This window comes from Anolis sagrei, chromosome 5, assembly GCF_037176765.1.
Source record: "Anolis sagrei isolate rAnoSag1 chromosome 5, rAnoSag1.mat, whole genome shotgun sequence".
NCBI lineage: Eukaryota > Metazoa > Chordata > Lepidosauria > Squamata > Dactyloidae > Anolis > Anolis sagrei.
Window position 1 is genome coordinate 13,409,238 of NC_090025.1, and position 22,029 is coordinate 13,431,266.

General features: G+C 43.4%; 1 protein-coding gene across 2 annotated transcripts in view; it reads left to right on the forward strand.

Annotated features, from left to right (window-relative positions):
- Positions 1-4,604: 4,604 nt before the first annotated feature.
- Positions 4,605-22,029, forward strand: part of NAAA (N-acylethanolamine acid amidase) — a 29,468-nt gene continuing 12,043 nt past the window's right edge. For both annotated transcript variants that reach the window (XM_067468565.1, XM_060779380.2), the window contains exons 1-9: positions 4,605-4,854; positions 9,306-9,470; positions 12,820-12,946; positions 14,748-14,838; positions 16,426-16,502; positions 17,879-18,051; positions 19,357-19,419; positions 20,660-20,726; positions 21,000-21,028. In XM_067468565.1, the coding sequence (XP_067324666.1) occupies positions 4,622-4,854; positions 9,306-9,470; positions 12,820-12,946; positions 14,748-14,838; positions 16,426-16,502; positions 17,879-18,051; positions 19,357-19,419; positions 20,660-20,726; positions 21,000-21,028 (1,025 nt within the window). In that variant the 5' untranslated portion in view covers positions 4,605-4,621. The remainder of the gene's footprint in view (positions 4,855-9,305; positions 9,471-12,819; positions 12,947-14,747; positions 14,839-16,425; positions 16,503-17,878; positions 18,052-19,356; positions 19,420-20,659; positions 20,727-20,999; positions 21,029-22,029) is intronic.

Here is a 22,029-nt window from a genome sequence, read left to right on the forward strand (position 1 = left end):
ATATTGAGTATTCATGCCAATTTTGGTCCAGATCCATTATTGTTTGAGTCCACAGTGCTCTCTGGATGTAGGTGAACTACAACTCCAAAACTCAAGGTCAATGCCCACCAAACCTTCCCAGTATTTTCTGTTGGTCATGGGAGTTATGTGTGCCAAGTTTGGTTGTGTTCCATCCTTGGTGGAGTTCAAAATGCTCTGATTGTAGGTGAACTATAAATCCCAGCAACTACAACTCCCAAATGACAACTCCCAAATGACAACTCCCAAATGACAAAATCAATTCCTCCCCCCCCCCCCCCAAATTTGGGCGTATTGGATATTTGTGCCAAATTTGGCCCAGTGAATGAAAATACATCCTGCATATCCAATATTTACATTATAGCTGGGGGGTCGCCACAACATGAGGAACTGTATTAAGGAGTCGCGGCATTAGGAAGGTTGAGAAACCATTGGGTTAAATCCTTGTGCTGTCAGGACTGCTGATCTGAAGGTCAGCGGTTCGAATCTGTGAGATAGGGTGAGCTCCCATCTGTCAGCTCCAGCTTCCTGAATGGGGACATGAGAGAAACCTCCCACAGGATGGTAAAACATCAGGCCGTATCCTGGGCAATGTCCTTGCAGACGGCCAATTCTCTCACACCAGAAGCGACTTGCAGTTTCTCAAGCCACTTTTGATATGATTTTTTAAAAAGTATTCTTTTTATACCCAGTAATAGTGCTCAGCATTTTGGGTTTTTCCCCTGTATATGCTTCACTTAATACTCAGAATTGCCAGGTAAAGCATACTGAATCATTTCCCTCATTTTTCAAGATGGAACCAGGCTAAGCAATTGATTTAGAACTAAAGTGGGGTCTGAATTAAGTATCGATATTCCTCTTTTGTTATGGGCCTCTGTTGACTCTAACCGGCAGTCAGAACCATATGTGCTTATCTAGCCCTATACTGGAGTTCCATGGCAAGAGTTATCCAGAGCAGCTTTGCCCTTGCCTTTCTCTGAGGCCGAGAGAGTGTGACTTATCCAAAGTCACCCAGCAAGTGTCTATGGCAGAATTTGCATCCTGGTCTTCTGGAGTTCATAATTCAAACTACTCCAGACACTCCTAAATATCTCTCTATGTGTGTGTCTTAATCAGAATTCAGTGGGAATGACCTTTGAATAATACATAAGTCCTTATTGCTTGCATTGATATTCCATTGGGAACCAGCGCAGACTTGCATACTCAGGATCTCTGGCATTCTCTGGTCTTGCTGCTCTGCTCTGTTTTGTGTCCTGCGTTGCTCTCTACTGCTGGCTTTATATTATTTTTAGATCTGTTTTCTTGTGTTTCAACCCACTTTGTTGTGTAAGCAACTTGCCTGCTCTTATATCTATATATATATAAATGCTCTGTTCATAATGGGTACCTTAAAAACAAAAGAACCAATGAACGAAATCACACCAATTGTGCCGTCCGCCCAGACGCTATAAAAAATAAGACTGTGACGTGCTTCTCTATAGCTGAGCGAACTGCAGTTGTCTATCTTGAAAACTTGAAGATACTAAGCAACTGAGACTAGTACTGGTTTTAAACATCAAAAAAGAATATTTATTCACACAAAGTCCTTGAAGACTTGGCACAGTTCATACAGTTGAAAACAAACAGTCAATAGATGAAGCTATAAAAATATTCTTTCTTTCTTATAGTTACAAAGGAAAGAAGAAAAGAAAAAGGAAGGGAGTAAAGGAGGGGAGAAGAGCAGAAAGGAAGGAGAAAGGAATCAAGATGCCACTTAACTTAAGGAGAGGAAGGAAAGAAGGAAGGAGAGAAGGGAAGAAAGGAGGGAAAGAAAAAAAGAAAGAAAAGGAGAGGAAAGGAGGAAAGAACAGCAGATAGGAAGGAGAAAGGAAGAAGGGGAGATGCCATTGGACAAGGAAAGGAAAGGAAAGGAAAGGAAAGGAAAGGAAAGGAAAGGAAAGGAAAGGAAAGGAAGGACGGAAAGGAAGGAAAGGAGAAAAGAAAGAGGAAGGGAGGAAAGGAGGAGGGAAGAGCAGAAAGGAAGGAGAAAGGAAGAAGGGGAGATGCCATTGGACTCAAGGAAAGGAAAGAAGAAGAAAAGAAAGAGGAAGGGAGGAAAGGAGGAAAGGAGGAGAGAAGAGCAGAAAGGAAGGAGAAAGAAAGAAGGAGATGCCATTGGATTCAAGGAAAGGAAAGGAAAGAAGGAAGGAAGGAAGGAAGGAAGGACAGAAAGGAAGGAAAGGAGAAAAGAAAGAGGAAGGGAGGAAAGGAGGAGAGAAGAACAGAAAGGAAGGAGAAAGGAAGAAGGGGAGATGCCATTGGACTCAAGGAAAAGAAAGGAGAGGAGAGGAAAGGAAAGGAGAGGAAAGAAATAAGGAAGGGAGGAAGGAAGGAGAGAAGGACAGAAAAGAAGGAAAGAAGAAAAGAAAGAGGAAGGGGTAAAGGAGGAGAGAAGAGCAGAAAGGAAGGAGAAAGGAAGAAGGGGAGATGCCATTGGACTCAAGGAAAAGAAAGGAGAGGAGAGGAAAGGAAAGAAGGAAGGAAGGAAGGAAGGAAGGAAAGAGAGAAGGACAGAAAAGAAGGAAAGAAGAAAAGAGAGAGGAAGGGGGAAAGGAGGAGAGAAGAGCAGAAAGGAAGGAGAAAGGAAGAAGGGGAGATGCCATTGGACTCAAGGAAAGGAAAGGAAAGAAGAAAGGAAGGAAGGAAGGACAGAAAGGAAGGAAAGGAGAAAAGAAAGAGGAAGGGAGGAAAGGAGGAGAGAAGAACAGAAAGGAAGGAGAAAGGAAGAAGGGGAGATGCCATTGGACTTAAGGAAAAGAAAGGAGAGGAGAGGAAAGGAAAGGAGAGGAAAGAAATAAGGAAGGGAGGAAGGAAGGAGAGAAGGACAGAAAAGAAGGAAAGAAGAAAAGAAAGAGGAAGGGGTAAAGGAGGAGAGAAGAGCAGAAAGGAAGGAGAAAGGAAGAAGGGGAGATGCCATTGGACTCAAGGAAAAGAAAGGAGAGGAGAGGAAAGGAAAGAAGGAAGGAAGGAAGGAAGGAAGGAAAGAGAGAAGGACAGAAAAGAAGGAAAGAAGAAAAGAGAGAGGAAGGGGGAAAGGAGGAGAGAAGAGCAGAAAGGAAGGAGAAAGGAAGAAGGGGAGATGCCATTGGACTCAAGGAAAGGAAAGGAAAGAAGAAAGGAAGGAAGGAAGGACAGAAAGGAAGGAAAGGAGAAAAGAAAGAGGAAGGGAGGAAAGGAGGAGAGAAGAACAGAAAGGAAGGAGAAAGGAAGAAGGGGAGATGCCATTGGACTTAAGGAAAAGAAAGGAGAGGAGAGGAAAGGAAAGGAGAGGAAAGAAATAAGGAAGGGAGGAAGGAAGGAGGGAAGGACAGAAAAGAAGGAAAGAAGAAAAGAAAGAGGAAGGGGTAAAGGAGGAGAGAAGAGCAGAAAGGAAGGAGAAAGGAAGAAGGGGAGATGCCATTGGACTCAAGGAAAAGAAAGGAGAGGAGAGGAAAGGAAAGAAGGAAGGAAGGAAGGAAGGAAGGAAGGAAAGAGAGAAGGACAGAAAAGAAGGAAAGAAGAAAAGAGAGAGGAAGGGGGAAAGGAGGAGAGAAGAGCAGAAAGGAAGGAGAAAGGAAGAAGGGGAGATGCCATTGGACTCAAGGAAAAGAAAGGAGAGGAGAGGAAAGGAAAAGAGAGGAAAGAAATAAGGAAGGGAGGGAGGGAGGAAGGAAGGAGAGAAGGACAGAAAAGAAGGAAAGAAGAAAAGAAAGAGGAAGGGGTAAAGGAGGAGAGAAGAGCAGAAAGGAAGGAGAAAGGAAGAAGGGGAGATGCCATTGGACTCAAGGAAAAGAAAGGAGAGGAGAGGAAAGGAAAGAAGGAAGGAAGGAAAGAGAGAAGGACAGAAAAGAAGGAAAGAAGGAAAGAAAGAGGAAGGGGTAAAGGAGGAGAGCAGAAAGGAAGGAGAAAGGAAGAAGGGGAGATGCCATTGGACTCAAGGAAAGGAAAGGAAGGAAAGAAAATAAGAAAGAGAGGGAAGGAGGAAATGTAAAAAGGGTAGAATGGAAGGAGAAAGACAGGAATGAAGATGCCACTGAACTTAAGGAGAGGAAGGAAAGAAGGAAGGAGAGAAGGGCAGAAAGGAAGGAAAGAACAAATGAAAGAGAAAGGGGGGAAAGGAGGAAATTTAAGAAGGCAGAAAGGAAGGAGAAAGAAATGAATGAAGATGCCATTCCTTGAGGAGAGGAAGGAAGGAACGAAGGAGAGAAGGACAGAAAGAAAGGAAAGAAGAAAAGAAAGAGGAAGGAGAAGAAAGCGGGGGGGGGGGGAGAAGAGCAGACAGGAAGGAGAAAGAAAGTCATGAAGATGCCATTGAGCTTGCAAACTCCCCAAGGGGAGGAAACACCTGCAAAAAGGGAGGGCGGGCTTTTCAGATGCGCACCAAGGCGCAGTCCTAGCCAATGCGCGCTTGCTTGAATCTCGGTCCCGGGGGCGGCTCCTGTGTGGCCGTGTGAAGCCAACACTTGGAGCGCTGTGCCGGCCACTTCGGGGTCATCACTTCCTCCTCCTCCTCCTCCTCTTCCCTCTCTTCTCTGCTCGGGTTCCGGCTCCTGTGTGGCTCCAGGGAAGAAGGCAGCCTGCTTCGATGGGGAGCCGGTGGTGGGGCTCCTGCGCCTGGCTCTTCATCTTCATCTTCTCCTTCTTGCTGACTTGCGAGGCTGAGCCTCAAACCCGGGACCCTTCTCCTCCTCCTCCTTTGGACCCGGAGCCCTGGCCGTGCAATGTCAGCCTGGACAGCCCGCCTGAGCAGCGCTGGGACCCGGTTTTGAAGCGCTTCGACCCGGCTTTCCTCCGCTTCGCCTTTGCGCGCATCCTCCAGTGAGTCCCGCTTGCCTTGGGTGCATCTACACTGCAGGGTGGATGCGCCTTGATAGCCTTGCTTTCATTCCATAGCAGGCCTGGGCAAACTTGGGCCTTCCCTCCAGGTGTTTTGGACTTCAACTCCCACAATTCCTAACAGCCGGTAGGCTGTTAGGAATTGTGGGAGTTGAAGTCCAAAACACCTGGAGGGAAGGCCCAAGTTTGCCCAGGCAAGTCCTAGAGTCTCAACTAATTGAACTTAGTTTGCTTGCACACTGATGTGATATAACTCAAAATAAGTTTTGCTCACTACTTCACAGTTTGCTTATTGTGTATTCGCTGTTTCGCGGTTTTCGATAAATATTAATTTAAAATATATATCGTGGCATTTTCGCTGTTTTGCGGGTTTTTTCTTTCGCTTTCCCTCCTCAGTCCTCCTTCCAGCCTTGAAGGGCCTTTCTGTTGCCCTCCAGAACAGGAAAAGCCCTCAAACACAACACCGTTAAGTAGGAAACACAGTCCTTTTATTGAACATAATTAAAAAGCAGTAAAGTAAAAAAGCCCTTTAAAGAAATAGGTAAATCCAATTAGGTAAGAAGATAAGAAGGAAGAAAATAGTCCAGAGTAACAGTCCAGCAAAGTCCATGAAAGCAAAGACAAAACTTTGCGACTAAAATGATCAAATGGAAAACAAGCCCTATGAGGAGCGGCTTAAGGAGCTGGGCATGTTTAGCCTGAAGAAGAGAAGGCTGAGAGGAGATATGATAGCCATGGATAAATATGTGAGAGGAAGCCACAGGGAGGAGAGAGCAAGCTTGTTTTCTGCTTCCTTGGAGACTAGGACGTGGAACAATGGCTTCAAACTATAAGAAAGGAGATTCCATTTGAACATGAGGAAGAACTTCCTGACTGTGAGAGCTGTTCAGCAGTGGAACTCTCTGCCCCGGAGTGTGGTGGAGGCTCCTTCTTTGGAAGCTTTTAAGCAGAGGCTGGATGGCCATCTGTCAGGGGTGATTTGAATGCAATATTCCTGCGTCTTGGCAGGGGGTTGGACTGGATGGCCCATGAGGTCTCTTGCAACTCTTTAATTTTATGATTCTATAATAAAATCCAAGAAACCAGGGAACATGAATCCAAGATGTGAATATAAAATGACAGAATCCAAGAATCAAAACCATGAAACAAAAGGCTCTTAAAACATGAATTTTCCAAGCAGAGCTTCCATGAAACAACCACGAGATCTTGACTTGATTCCAAACGATGCTTCATCTGACTATATATCCTATACTTGGGACTTTTATCTCCTCGTTAGCTATGTCTCTAACACTCAGAAACTGGTTTTGCTTTAGCTGAGAATTTCTTATCCTTTTCTCTCAGAGCTTGGCAGAACGCCAAAGCCACTGTTCAGCTTTCCTCTTTTGACTGATTTCCTCCCGTCTATTTGCTCAATTTCTGCAACTGGGCCAGGTGCCGAGTTGTTTTCATGTTCCCAATCATGGGAACTCTCTGGTAACAATTCAGAAAGCACACCATCATCCGCACACACCTTAAGGACATTCTCATGGGAAACTACACTTTGAACAGGGATCTCCTGGTCATTCTCTGCATCAATATCATTGGCCAAACTCATTGACATCTTGAAACTCATTGACATCACTCCCCACATCCAAAGCACCCTGATCCTTAAACACAATCACAGGCTGAGCTCCAACACTTTCCTTCCTTTCCTTCACTTTATTTTAAGTTTATGAAGACTTATAATAGTGTATAACTACTAAAATAATGTATAAATATTAAATATAGCATCCCTACTTTGCAGATTTTTACTTATCGCGAGTGGTCCTGGAACGTAACACCCGCAATAAGTGAGGGAACACTGTATTGCCTACTGGAGTAATCTTTGGAGACATATTTCTGAAAGATAGTTGAGATACATGTTTACATGTTTTGCTTGGAAGCGGGTTTCCTGCCCGATGGCGCAACCTGCATTAGTCAAATGTCCAGGAAACACACCTCACACTGTTCTGTTTTAAATAGAGACACTCATGTGCAAATGTAAGCAACTGAAACCTTTCCATATTCATTGCTTCATAGCATCAAGTTAAACATTTGCAATTTTACGATGGCCACAGAGCACACTGTTGTTAAATGGATAACAATGTAGGTTGGGTTAAAACTCCTTGGAATGTCAATATACAATATTAACAATTGTTGCACCCCAGGCCCAAAGCCACCAGTGACCACAGCACCACACAAGAGTCCAATATATAAGCAAACAGGTTACTGCAGAAAACACATAAAAGGTACAATAGAGTCTCGCTTATCCAACCTTTGCTCATTCAACGTTCTGTATTATCCAACACAGTCTGCCTCCCACCCGGATCCACAGCTGTTTCAGTACATTGTGATGTTTTGGTGCTTAATTCAGAAATATAGTAATTACTACATAACGTTGCTGTGTATTGAACTGCTTTTTCTGTCGATTTGTTGTAAAACATGATGTTTTGGTGCTTAATTTGTAAAATCATAACGTAATTCGACGTTTAATAGGCTTTTTATTAATCCCTCCTTATTATCCAACATTTTTGCTTATCCAACGATCTGCCGGCCCATTTATGTTGGATAAGCGAGACTCTACTGTATATGGAAAAATCAAGCATAAGAAAATAAGGTAGATAATCCAAAAGGGTCAGCAATAGGTGATAACCAAACAGGAAATCAATTTTCTCTTGTGTTTCCAAAGGTAACACAATCCAAAGGTAGTCCCAAAACACAAAGGCAGCTTAAGTCTACAAGCAGAAGATATGCTTAGCATAAACAAAACAGGAACATGGAAAGAAAAAACCCAAGATAGTTAAATCCCACAAGCAGAAGATATGCTTAGAATAGATGAAACAGGAATACGAAACAGGAACATGGAAAAAAAAACCCCAAGATACTTAAATCTAAAACCAAGGCTTAAAACCTGAACTACAGAACTCAGGCCTAGCTTCTAACTTGGACACCACGTTGCCTGAACTGAAGTCAGAGTGTACGTCAGCTCTTCATAAACAGACATGAAGTCATTATGTCTGCTAGGGAATTTCTGCATCCCACGAAGCCATGTTGATCTATGAAGCTGGCTATCTGCCCTAATCTGCAAACGTGCCTCCTTGCTTAGGTTTGTCTCACCATGTCCTTGGTCCCCATGTAAGCCGCCCCGAGGCCTCATGAGGAGATGGTGGCGAAATACAAAAATATCATCATCATCATCATCATCATCATCATCATCATCATCATCATCGCCATCATCACCTGTGAAGGTTTCCTGTCAATTTATCTTCCCTCTATCCCTTATCTAGGGAGGAGGATTCCAACTCCAGTGTCTAGATCCTGGGAAGTCATGCCATCACTCTATTCTGCCTTGGTCAGACCACACCTGGAATGACACGGTGTCCTATTCTGGGCACCTCAATTGAAGGGAGACCAGCTGGAATGTGTCCAGAGGAGGGCGACTCAAATGCTCAAGGGTCTGGAGAACAAGCCCTATGAGATAGCCATCCAGCTTCTGTTTAAAAGTTTCCAAAGAAGGAGCCTCTATCACACTCCGGAGCAGAGAGTTCCACTGCTGAACAGCTCTCACAGTCAGGAAGTTCTTCCTAATGTTTAGGCGGAATCTCCTTTTCTATAGTTTGAAGCCATTGCTCCACGTCCTAGTCTCCAGGGCAGCAGTAAACAAGCTTGCTCCCTCCTCCCTATGACTTCCCCTCACATATTTGTAGATGGTTACCATGTCTCCTCTCAGTCTTCTCTTCTGCAGGCTAAACATGCCCAGCTCTTTAAGCTGCTCCTCATACAGCTTGTTCTCCAGACCCTTGATCATTTTAGGCACCATCTTCTGGATACATTCCAGCTTGTCAGCATCTCTCTTCAATTGTGGTGCTCAGAATTGGACACAGTATTCCAGGTGTTGTCTAACCAAGGCGGAATAGCCCCTCTATTGCATTACTTCCCTAGATCTATACACTATGTTCCTATTGATGCAGGCCAAAATCTCATTGGCCTTTATGGCTGCAGCATCATATTGTTGGCTCATGTTTAACTTGTTGTCCACAAGAATTCCAAGATCTTTTTCAACAGACTGCTCTTGAGCCAGGCGTCCCCCATTCTGTGTCTTTGCATTTCATTTTTTCTGCCTAAGTTGGGTATCTTGCATTTGTCACTGTTGAACTTCATTTTGTTAGTTTTGGCCAATTATCTCTCTAATCTGTTAAGATCATTTTGAATTCCGCTCCTGTCTTTTACAGTATTGGCTATCCCTCCCAATTTGGTCCTGTCTGCAAACTTGACGATCATGCCTTCTAACCCTTCATCTAAGTCATTAATAAAGATGTTGAACAGGACTGGGCCCAGGACAGAACCCTGCTGATGGCACTCCGCTCGAGTCCACTATACAACCGAGTCTCTTGTTTTGTTCCTTTGTTTTCCAGGGAAAGCATCCCCAAGTGGGTTCACGCCATCATTCGGCCCATTGCTGAAGAAATCGTATCCTGTGTTCCTCAGCCATTTGCAGGAGAAATTCGGGGGCTTTTCAAAGCTTTGGACCTGAACGTCGGTGATGGCCTTTTGCTCAATCTGGCCTATGAATCCTCCGCGTAAGTTTTTGGTCCAATTCAGGGAATTTAGTGGCCGCAAAGCTGAAACAGTAGAAGGCTAAACCCAATGTTTGCTGGTTGCTAAGAATGGCAAGCTTTTTGGGTCCTGCTAAAATCTCCTAAAAGGAAGTATGTGGCATAACATTACCATGCTCAAAGTTCACTAGCAAGTAGCAGCTAGGATTGAAGTTTACATGGAAGGAATTGCAAGAGACTTCCCACGTCTCCTCCCTCCTTGACTTTAGAAAGTTTGCTTATATGGTACAATTTGCTTGGCTCGATTTACCTATCACATTGGAGGACAAAAGGGAAGGCAGGTTGGACGTGGATGGATATTGAACTTTCCATTGGCCCAGTCCCTCTTCTGCAAATCTTGTGAATATAATGTTATCCCTAAAATGTGGGAAACACACTTTTCTGGGATACAGTTTCTGGACTTTCCTTAACTTTGACCTTGCTTTCCTCTTTCACTCTGCAACACACACACAGAGCTCTACTATATACAAAATATTATCCATTCCAGATTAGATAAAGGCATGACAAACCTTTGAAATGCCTGCACAAGGACAACTGTCCTCCCTCTTTTATATCACAGCAGTCACTTGCACCAACTCTGTCATAGGGAAACTCCGTCCTGACTATTGTTGCAACCTTTGCTCAGGGTCATTCATTCCATTTGTCAGCAAAAAAACAAAAACAAAACAAAACCAGGAAGTTGAATGACGTTTCTTTTATGGTCCGAATGGCTCTGAGCATTTTATTTGTCGTGTCAGGGCAACCAGTCAATTATATTACATTTCTAACAGAAGAAAGCAAACAAACAGACAAAATACAAAATTTGTGAGTTTGGTAGTTGATTAAATGTCCTTTGACCAGTATCTGGCCACTTGGAGTGCCTCTGGTGTTGCCACAAGAAGGTCCTCCATTGTGCATGTGGCAGGGCTCAGGCTGCATTGCAGCAGGTGGTCAGTGATTTGCTCCTCTCCACACTCGCATGTCGTGGATTCCACTTTGTAGCCCCATTTCTTGAGGTTGGCTCTGCATCTCGTGGTGCCAAAGCGCAGTCTGTTCAGTGCCTTCCAAGTCGGCCAGTTTTATGTGTGCCCAGGGGGGAGTCTCTCATTTGGTATCAGCCATTGGTTGAGGTTCTGGGTTTGGGCCTGCCGCTTTTGGACTCTTGCTTGCTGAGGTGTTCCAGCGAGTGTCTCTGTAGATCTTAGAAAACTATTTCTAGATTTAAGTCGTTGACGTGCTGGCTGATACCCAAACAGGGGATGAGCTGGAGATGTCTCTGCCTTGATCCTTTCACTATTGGCTGCTACTTCCCGGCGGATGTCAGGTGGTGCAATACCGGCCAAGCAGTGTAATTTCTCCAGTGGTGTAGGGCGCAGACACCCCCGGGATAATGCGGCATGTCTCATTAAGAGCCACATCCACTGTTTTAGCGTGGTGAGATGTGTTCCACACTGGGCATGCGTACTCAGCAACAGAGTAGCATAGCGCAAGGGCAGATGTCTTCACTGTGTCTGGTTGTGATCCCCAGGTTGTGCTAGTCAGCTTTCGTTTGATATTGTTTCTAGCACCCACTTTTTGCTTGTTCAGGCAGTGCTTCTTGTAGGTAAGAGCACAGTCCAGAGTGACTCCCAGGTATTTGGGTGTATTGCAATGCTCCAGTGGGATTCCTTCCCAGGTGATCCTCAGAGCTCGGGATGCTTGTCTGTTCTTAAGGTGAAAGGCACATGTCTGTGTTTTAGATGGGTTGGGGATCAGCTGGTTTTCCCTGTAATAGGCAGTAAGGGCACCTAGAGCTTCGGAGAGCTTCTGTTCTACCATCTCAGAGCTCTCTGCTTGAGCAGTAATGGCATGACATGAGCAGTAATGGGGGGACATGAGAGTAGCCTCCTCGCAGGATTGCAAGACATCCGGGCGTCCCCTGGGCAACGTCTTCGTAGACGACTGATTCTCTTGCCACAGAAGCGACTAGCATACAAGCAAACAAGCAAAACAACCAACGGATCTTTTCAGGACCAACCATGACAATAATCTCAGTCAACATCAAAGGCATGTCAGCTGCCAAAGAACAACTGCTCTATGAACTGTGCTGGGCACTGAGCAAATGTGGTATGAGAGGATAAACAACAGTCCAGCCACTGTTGGAAACATGTAGAGTAAATACGATGGTTGGAACTTTAATAGTGGCAACTATTTATTTACATATAATACAAAAGTGATACATGCCACCAAGTTTTACAGTCCTTCAATATAGTCGCCAGCATTACACTAAATGTCCCTTCTGCTCACCTGTGACCCCACAAGCGCAGTCTGCTTGGGGTTAAGAAATGACAAAAACGTCCCGTCTGCCTACTGTGTGTGCTGTATTAAGCAATGTACTCCATCCCAGTTCTCACCAGTAAATGAAGTGATACTTCTCCAACACAGAGACACAAATTAGCTGTCCTGGCTCATAGTCGTTGGCAACAGTTTCTTCTACAGTAGACTCTTGACATGTGGATTCAGAATTGAGCTTGGAAAAGCTATTTTTGGGAACAACAACTCCTGAATTCTCTGAATTATCAAACCTGTTGACAACACTGGCTGAGATTCTGGAAGTTACAATTAAAAAAATAAGCCCAATGGTCATCTACCCCAAATAACCCATGTGCTTCTCTGCGGTGAGTTGATGCAACCAAACTTAATAATTTGTGTTTTGTTCATTCATCTCAACTTCTCTGAACTATTGATCCATTTGCATTCTATTGTCGAAGGCCGGAATCACTGGGTTGTTGTAGTTTTTTTTGGGCTATATGGCCATGTTCTAGAGGCATTCTCTCCTGACGTTTCGCCTGCATCTATGGCAAGCCTCCTCAGAGGTAGTGAGGTCTGTTGGAACTAGGAAAATGGGTTCATATATCTGTGGAAAAACCAGGGTAGGACAAAGGACTCTTGTCTGCTGGAGCTAAGTGTGAATGTTTCAACTGGCCACATTGATTAGCATTTGAAAGCCTGGAAGTGCCTGGAGCATTAAAACCTTGGCAGACCGTGCAAAAGGAATCTGCGATGCAGGCGAAACATCAGGAGAGAATGCCTCTAGAACATGGCCATATAGCCCGAAAAAAACCTACAACAACCCATTTGCATTCTGTGATTTGCACATGCTTCTTGTGTAAACAGGATGTCCCATTCCATTCAATGGAAGAGAATCTCCATATATGTTTACAATAAGTGGCTACATCTGCTTAAGTAAATGGGAAAGCTTTTGCATTTGCATTTGTTTCTAGAAGGAAAACGGCAAAGGCCATGTTTTTGTGTGTGCATTTCCCCCAACAAGTCTCATGTTTTTCTCCTGCAGGTTTTGCACCAGCATCATTGCTCAAGACAGCAACGGAACTATATACCATGGTCGGAATATGGATTATGCCTTTGTAGACATTTTACGCAATTTGACCATTGATGTGAATTTCTTAAAGGATGGTCAGGTACAATGAAGGTTTGGCAATATTACAAACTATTGAGAGGCATAGGAAAGCTGTGCATTTCACCAATTGCATTTTTGGATAGTACAAGAACAGGATTTGACAGTAACCAACTGCAGGTTGAGCAGTTGCATTTATAAATCTTCCATCCAAGTATGAGTAATCGTGTCCGCATATTCATGCATCTGATGAAGTAAACACCATAAAATTAATGCAGTTCGATACCACTTTAATGGTAATTGCTGAATCATGTGTAATCATAGGTCTTGTACTTACTTAGACGATCCCTCGTTGTCCGAGTATGATGGCCTTCCAAGTGTAGTGCCTTGACAGTGGATACGTAGGTGGCTGTGGTGCCCTATTCTTGGTCCGCATGTTCTTCCACAGTGAGGACATCGGTTTTCGGGTGGAAGGCGGTCCTGGTCAGGGTTTGCTTGACGCACCTTCCTCTTGGCACATTTCTCCCTTTTGCCTTCCATTCATGCCTTTTCGAATTCCGCAGCACTGCTGGTCACAGCTGACCTCCAACTAGAGTGCTCAAGGGCCAGGGCTTTCCAGTTCTTGGTGTGTATGCCACAGTTTTTAAGCACATCTTTAAATCTCTTTTCCTGTCCTCCAATATTCCATTTTCCATTCTTGAGTTTGGAGTAGAGTAACTGCTTTGGGAGATGGTGATCGAGCATTTGGACAATGTGGCCACTCCAGCGGTGCTGATGGTGTCGACACATTGCTTCACTACTGGTGGTCTTTGCTTCTTCCAGCACACTGGCTTTGTCCTCCTGTCTTCCTAAGAGATTTCCAGGATTTTTCAGAGGCAGTGCTGATGGAATTGTTCCAGGAGTTGTAGACAGTCCACGTTTCATAGACATATAGCAGGGTTGGTAGGACAATAGCTTTATAAACAAGCACCTTGGTCCCCTACGGATGTCCTGATCCTCAAACACTCTCTGCTTAATTCAGAAAAATGCTGCACTTACAGAGCTCAATTGGCGTTGTATTTCAATGTTGACTTTTGTGGAGAGGTAGCTGCCAAAGTAGAGGAAATGGTCAACATTTTCTAATATTATACCATTAAGCTGTATTTCTGGCATTGCAGAGGGATTGGCTGATGACTTCTGAAAAGTACTTTAGTTTTCTCGATGTTCAGTGACAGGCTGAGCTTCTCGTATGCTTCTGCAAAGGTGTTTAGAGTGGCTTGTAGGTCTTCTTCTGAATGCGCACAGACGACGTTGTCATCAGCATACTGGAGTTCAATAACTGATGTTATTGTGACGTTGGTTTTGGCTTTCAGTTTTACATAGGACTTGTAGTTTTACACAATCTTTAGCCTTCTCTCCCAAAGAATGCTGGTGTCTTACCCAACTACAAATCCCATAATTCCATACCAGCTAAAATGGAGTCAAGCTGCATTAATTCTACAGTGTAGATGTACCCCCAGTCTACAAACGTTTATGCTACAAACATCTACTTCTTAGTTATTATTAGTATCCAATATTCTATGTTATTTCTTTCAATACAGTCTCCTTATGTTTTATGCATTGCATATATCGGATGGGTGGAATTGCTCTGGCATTCATAACTTCCATGTTGTCACCAAACTGATTTTGTATTTATATAATACAAAGCTAACCCTATGAAATTCATGAGGTCACCATAATTCGACAGGTGATGTGAATAACCACACACACATCGGGGTGTGTCTTGCATTATGTAAAATATCTCTGTCCTGGCGGCATCTTGAGAGATACTTAATAGTAAAAGAATTGTGGTTTATGATAACTTATTCCTCCCTTTTAATTTTCAGGTCAAGTTCAGGGGCACAACATTTATGGGTTATGTTGGTTTATGGACAGGACAACGTCCACACAAGTTTACCATCTCTGGGGATGAGAGAGGTGAGCCTCATTCGAATGTGGATCTTAGAAATTCCAGAGCATAGAAGGCTTCCAGTAATTTGTTCAGTTTGACGTCAATTCTGTTAGTTGTCTTTGCAGAGATTCGGATTGTAAACACACAAGAATGAAATGTATTAGTTGTCTTTGCAGAGATTTGGATTGTAAACACAAGAATGAACTCTGAATATTTGTCATTTTGGGGGGCTGGGAAACCATTTGGAACTAGGGAGGCTGTGAACCATGATTTAAGCTAGTGGAAGAAGACAATGAGAGTTTTGCTCTGTGTGTGTGTGGTAAAGGTTTTCCCCTGACATTAAGTCCAATTCCAGTTGTGTCCACCTCTGGGGGTTGGTGCTCATCTCCATATCTAAGCTGAAGAACCGGCGTTGCCCGTAGACACATCCAAGGTCATGGGCTGGCATGACTACATGGAGTGCTGTTACCTTCCCGCTGGAGTGGTGCCTATTGATCTACTCACATGTGCATGTTTTCAAACTGCTAGGTTGGCAGAAGCTGGGGCTACTAACAGGAGCTCACCCCTCTCCCTGGATTCGAACCACCAACCTTTTGGTCAGCAAGTTCAGCAGCTCAGCAGTTTAACCCACTTCACCACTGGGGGCTCCATGGGTTAAACCGCTGAGCTGCTAAACTTTCTGACCAAAAGATCGGCGGTTTGAATCCTCTAGTCCTCAAGACATGGAGACAAGTGTGTAATATGTACAGCTGTCCTTTGCTGAAAACATGAGGCAGTAGAACAAACTCCTGGAAAAGTTTGTAATTTGCATACACACACACACAGAATTGGCATATATATATTATATATGTATATATGCCTCACGTTTTCAGCAAAGGACAGCTGTACATATTACACACTTGTCTCCATGTCTTGAGGACTAGAAGATTCAAACCGCTGACCTTTTGGTCAGCAAGTTCAGCAGCTCAGCAGTTTAACCCACTGAGCTCCTGGTGGCACAGTGGGTTAAACCACTGAGCTGCTGAACTTGCTGACCAAAAGGTTGGTGGTTCGAATCTGGGGAGAAGGGGGAGCTCCCTCTAGTTGAGACAGTAAGACAAACTCCTGAAAAAGTTTTGGAATTTGTATATATATACATACATACACACACACACACATACACACACACACACAAACATACTGAATTTGCATACGTGTGTGTGTGTGTGTATAGCCTTACGTTTTCAGCGAAGAACAGCTGTACATATTACACACTTGTCTTGAGGACTAGAGGAAGGATATACACAAAGAAAAGAATATCGAGAAGTCTATCTGCTAACATTTCAAAACTTCTGTCCTCATGGGGTGCATCTACTCCTTACAATAAATGCAGTTTGACATCACTTTAACTGCCATGGCCGAACGCAAGGTCGTTACAAGGTCGTTGGCCTTCTCTGCCAAAGAATGCCGGCTCTTTGTCAAACTACCATTGATCCAAAAAGTGGTCCTAGACTACATTATTTCTGCAGTGTAGATGCAGCCTCTGACTCTTTCAGGTGAGAAAGAGCCAAGTACTGAAACCATTCATAGTCTCCTCTGTTTGATTCCTGTGTTTTACCTTTTATTTTTCCTAGATGCTGGCAATTGGTGGGAGAATGCCATCGCAGCTTTCTTCAATCGAAACCTTCCCGTCAGCTGGCTCATCAGAATTGTAAGTGGCTGCAAACTTTCTCCTTTTTTATAGTGTCTTCTTCTAATGCAGGCATGGGCAAACTTTGGCCCTCCAGGTGTTTTGGGCTTCAACTCCCACAGTTCCTAACAACCTCAAGTCCCTTCCTTTTCCTTCCTTAAGCGACTGAAATGCACAGATATTCATAGACAGGATCTGTGGACATCTAAGTAGATGGCTCTACCTTTAAGAGACATTTGAAATTAAACACAATATTCCATGTGGCTTCTTCCAATGCTTTGAGGACGTAGATTTTTTATTTTGCTGCACCAGGGAATCTCGTGACAAACTAACATGTTTTACTCGGCGTAAATCTTTGGGGACTGCATCTTTCCTCCATCTTACCTATCTACGTCCCACCTATCTAATTCTTATGCCAACTTCCAGTCTATTAAGATGCCACACATCTCATCCTGTTCTTCTTACACTATAGTATTTTGGTAGGGAAAGCTCTGAAATTTGGGAAGTTATTTTTTCGGCCAGGAGTTTACACCAATGTTTCTCAACCCTCCTAATATCATGACCCCTTAATATAGTTCCTCATGCTGGTGTGATCCTCCAACCATAATATTATTTTTGTTGCTACTTCATAATTGTAATTTTGCTGCTGTTATGAATTCCAACCACTGGGGGAGCTGTTGTTTCACTGTCCACTTGTGACACCGATGGAGCACTTCCTCATTCTTTTGGACACTGCTGGAGAGTTTTATGGCATTGTAAATTAATTAAGGAGCCCCTGGTGGTGTAGTGGGTTAAAGTGCTGAGCTGCTGAGCTTGTTGACCGAAAGGTCGCAGGTTCAATTCCGGGGAGCGGCGTGAGCTTCTGCTGTCAGCCCTAGCTTCTGCCAACCTAGCAGTTCGAAAACATGCGAATGTGAGTAGATCAATAGGTACCGCTCCGGCGGGAATGTAACGGCGTTCCATGCAGTCATGCCAGCCACATGACCTTGGAGGTGTCTATGGACAACGTCAGCTCTTCGACTTAGAAATGGAGATGAGCACCACACCCCAGTGTCAGACATGACTGGACTTATTGTCAGGGGACAACCTTTACCTTTAAATTAGTTAAATTAGCCTCTCCACATAAGCGGTGCCTAAATTTTCCACTTGACAGATGCAACTGTCTTTCGGACTGCAAAGGTCGACAGCAAGCTAGACAAATGGCCGGAAGCTCACTCCGATCCGGGCTGGCTTCGAACTCATGACCTCTCAACCAGTAGTGATTTAATGCAGCTGACCCCCAACCAGATGTGCCACAATCCGGTAATAGTGTGGGCATGCTGATCCAAGGTGTTTACCTCTGTTCAGATCTGAGCATATCATATTCAACTTACTCCTCTGTATCATCTGTATTGTAGGCTTTGAGTGAAGCAGAAGACTTTGAAGCCGCTGCTCTTATGCTGGCTAACACTCCAATTATAGCTAACGTCTACTACATCATTGGAGGCACAACACCCAAGGAGGGTGCAGTGATTACAAGAAAGAGAAGTGGTCCAGTTGATATTTGGCCCTTGGACCCTTTGTCTGGCGGGTAAGATACGCTAAGCTGACCTTATGCAGTAAGTAGGGTGAGCGCCTATGAGACCCAGTCATGTTTTGAGCATTGGACTACTTGTCTGGAGTCTAAGGTTCAATTCCCTGTTGGTTCATGGAAACCCACTGACCCTGATTGAGTCAAACATGCTCAGCCTTTCAATTATAGCTTTGCTTTAGGGTCACCATAAGTCAGAAAGGACTTGGAGGCACACAACAGCAAGGGTGAGATCCTACAACATGAATCTACACTCACATGGTCCCTAGAGTTGTTGCTGTTCTGTCGTGCGCTGGGTTTGAAATGAATTGCTTTTAAAACAGGACGTATAACTTTATCCCAGCGGGAAGCCAGGGGGCCCGAAGAGAAATTCGTAAGGATTTTCACCATAAACAGTCTCTAGAGGGCTTGTGAAATATAACAAAGTCTTTTATTGGTGAACAATCAACAGAAACTTCTTTTGTCTTCAAAAGGTTAAACAAATGCTTCCAGGCTTTGTGCAACTGGTGGCTTCTAACTGTTACTTTAAAGGAAAATCCCTTTCCAAACTTCTTCCAGGCTGACTGTGAACCTAAACCTAACTGATGTGGGCTCCACTACCGGGTTGAACTGCGTCTCAAAGCACCAAGTGGACCTACCAGTAGGCCTGTAGTCACTTCAGCTGGAGTTCTTAGATGTTTAAAGCTGTTTTTCCCTCTGAAATTCCTCAGGGCTTTAGGGCTGTTTCCCTGGGAATCTTTGGGAATCCTTTTGCTCTTAAGACTCCCCCCCCCCCCCCCCCGGGAGGTCTTAAGGGTTGAAGCCTTTGTACAGGAGAAAGTCTGTACACATCCTGTACATTGACTTTCCTTGCTGAGACTGACTGAAAATGGCTCCCTTCCCTTCTCAATTGTCCTGAACAGGGGGCGGAACCAAACTTAACGATCATGGACAGGGGGCCTGCCCTATAACTGCAAACTCTAACAGGAAGCCACCCTTCTGCAGAATCCCAAGCCTTGGGCTGCAAGCAAACACTTAATACAAGGCAAATAAAGTGTGAGCTTCTGGTACAGCTGTACCAGCACAGTTGCAGTACACCATTTTTGTAGAATATCTCATCCAACTCAACCATTTCAACATAATTTGTGGCAGACACAGAAATAAGGTATACTTTCAAAGTATATACCACACAATTAAAGAGGAAATAATATTTTAAACCAGGAACATATTTTTTCAAATTTTGTTACATCATATAATCAGTCTGAACATATGCTGTGCCAAAATGAAGTTGTGACATTGGTGTTAACTTGTATTTTCTGTCTGCAGCTGGTACCGGGTGGAGACAAATTATGACCACTGGACAACCCCTCCTCCTTCTGATGACCGAAGGTATATTTTGCTAGGAGGTTATCATGCCAAGATTTCTGTGTGTGTTTAAATTAAGACATACATGCAGCAGAAGTGGCAGAAATCTGGCCCGCTTTCACAATACCTTGCTAGTGGCCGTCTGGATGAATATGATGGGAATATATGCTAGCATAATGTATTGCTGAAAGCTTTCATGGCTGGAATCACTGGGTTGTTGTAGGTTTTTTCAGGCTATATGGCCATGTTCTAGAGGCATTCTCTCCTGACATTTCGCCTGCATCTATGGCAAGCATCCTCACTACCTCTGAGGATGTTTGCCATAGATGCAGGCGAAACATCAGGAGAGAATGCCTCTAGAACATGGCCATATAGCCACAAAAAACCTTCAACAACCCTATTCTAGCATATCTGGAGATCCGGGTGTTCTCTGTCTATATGCTTACAAGTGCACAAAAGTCTCAATAGTATGGCAGAAAAACAATGCAGGAGTACCTGGCTATAACTTGTACAACAGAAAAATCTGGTACCAGAGGCAGAAATATCATGGGATAAGTCCCAACACCACACTAAGGGTGGATCTACATTATAAAATTAATGCAGTTTGACACCACTTTAACTGTAATGGCTTAGTGCTATGATAGAGACAAATCTCATAGCATGCAAGGAATCAGTGAATGTGTGTGTGTCAAATGTAAAATAAGACGCATGAAGCTGATTGGTCGGGCAATGCCCGAGGAGCAGGCTGAGCCTGGGACTTTTGGATACTGTTACATTTTTGTTCAGGCTTCAGCTATGCATGTGCACAGAGAAGCAGAGAGAAGCACAGAGAGAGACAGAGTTTGGAGTGTACTTGTCTTTTTACTGTTAATAATAATAATAATAACAATAATTTATTTATACCCCAATAATTGATATATGTTTTCTGTTCATCATGGGAGTTGTGTGTGCCATTTTTGGTTCAATTCCATCATTGGTGGAGTTCAGAATGCTCTTTGATTTTAGGTGAACTATACATCCCAGTAACTACAACTCGCATATGTCAAGGTCTGTTTTCCCCAAGAGCGCCTCAAGAGCACCCCTCGGCAAAATGAACTATACTGCAATTGCTTACTTTGCATAATGGGTTGAGCTGCCCCTGTGCATAGCAGTCTGGATGCAACCTAAGTAGCAAATGTAAATGTACCCAAGTTTCGGCATCTTGATTTGTATGCAATAGTTACAGTATATGCACCTATAAGCATTTTTTATGTTTATACTACAGAACTCCAGCCATCAAAGCACTGAATGCCACAGGACAAGAAAATATTAACCTTGAGTCACTCTATAAAGTAAGTCATCTATTTTATATCATGCTCCGTAAAAACATCAAAAATATAAGTGGTCAGTTCCTTGTGAGAGCTTTCTACTGTAGTTACTTTCTTGTATGACAGACATAGAGAAAATGAATGCCAGATCAGGAAAGTAGTGTGACAGATACATCATTGTATTCTCTGTTGGAAAATGAGATAATATAATTCCCAGTACCTGACAAGTAAGTTTTAAAGTTGTTTTCTTTTGAAGTCCTCCTAAGAAGGTCACTTTCTCCCCTTTTGTTGCTTTAGATATTGTCAGAACAGCCAGTCTTAAACAAGTAAGTATTTTTGCTTTTTTATGCATTTTGTAATATTCTAGTTTTGGCATACGTAAAAGAAAAGATGCACATTTTAAAATAGGTTCCCTGCAGAACTTGGAAAGCCTTTTAAAAAATAATAAGGCAACTTGTTATATGACTTGTTGGAAAATCTCAAAGGACAATTTGTTCCAGTTGATATTATGGAAGCTGTTGCACCCCAGAGTAGGAACAGGACCTTCTAATCATTCATTACACCACACCTTGGATGAAAAAAGAGTCATCTTTATTTGAAGAATAATTGGAGCCAATAAAAGAGATGAATATAAAGTCCAAAAGCAAAAAAGCCAAATAAGCAGTAACATAAACAGTGTCCAAACATAGGAATAATATCAAAGATCCAAAAGCTTGCTGTTTAAATCCAGATGCAAAGAAATATCAAATGCCTTCTATAAAAACCATTAACATAACCACTGCTAATCCACTTAAAAAGCCAGGAAACCTAGGAGATGAGGCCACAAGAATATCCAAAAGACTTGACTTGAAACCAAACAATGTCTGGTTTGAACGAAATTCTCTAAGAGTTCAATTTAAGTCCCAGAAACTGATTTCTACTCCCCCCAGTCTTTGACCTTGATTGACAAATTCTTTCTGACCTGCGTAAACATTGGGCCTCTCTACGGTTGTGGCTAATTTCCAGCCGGCGACTGGTCATATCTATCTCTTCATTAACTGCAGGTGTGAAACTATCTTACAGACTGGAGAAGGAAGTGAACTTTCCTTCAAACTCAAGCCTGGAATTTTCTCATGAGAACTTGGCAAAAAAAAGCCAATGGGATTTTGGCCTGAATGAATAGGAGCATAGTGCCTAGATCTAGGGAAGTAATGATAGCCCTCTGTTTCGCTTTGGTTAGACCACACCTGGAATATAATATCCAATTCTGGGCACCACAATTCAAGAGAGATATTGACAAGCTGGAATGTGTCCAGAGGAGGGCGACTAAAATGATCAAGGGTCTGGA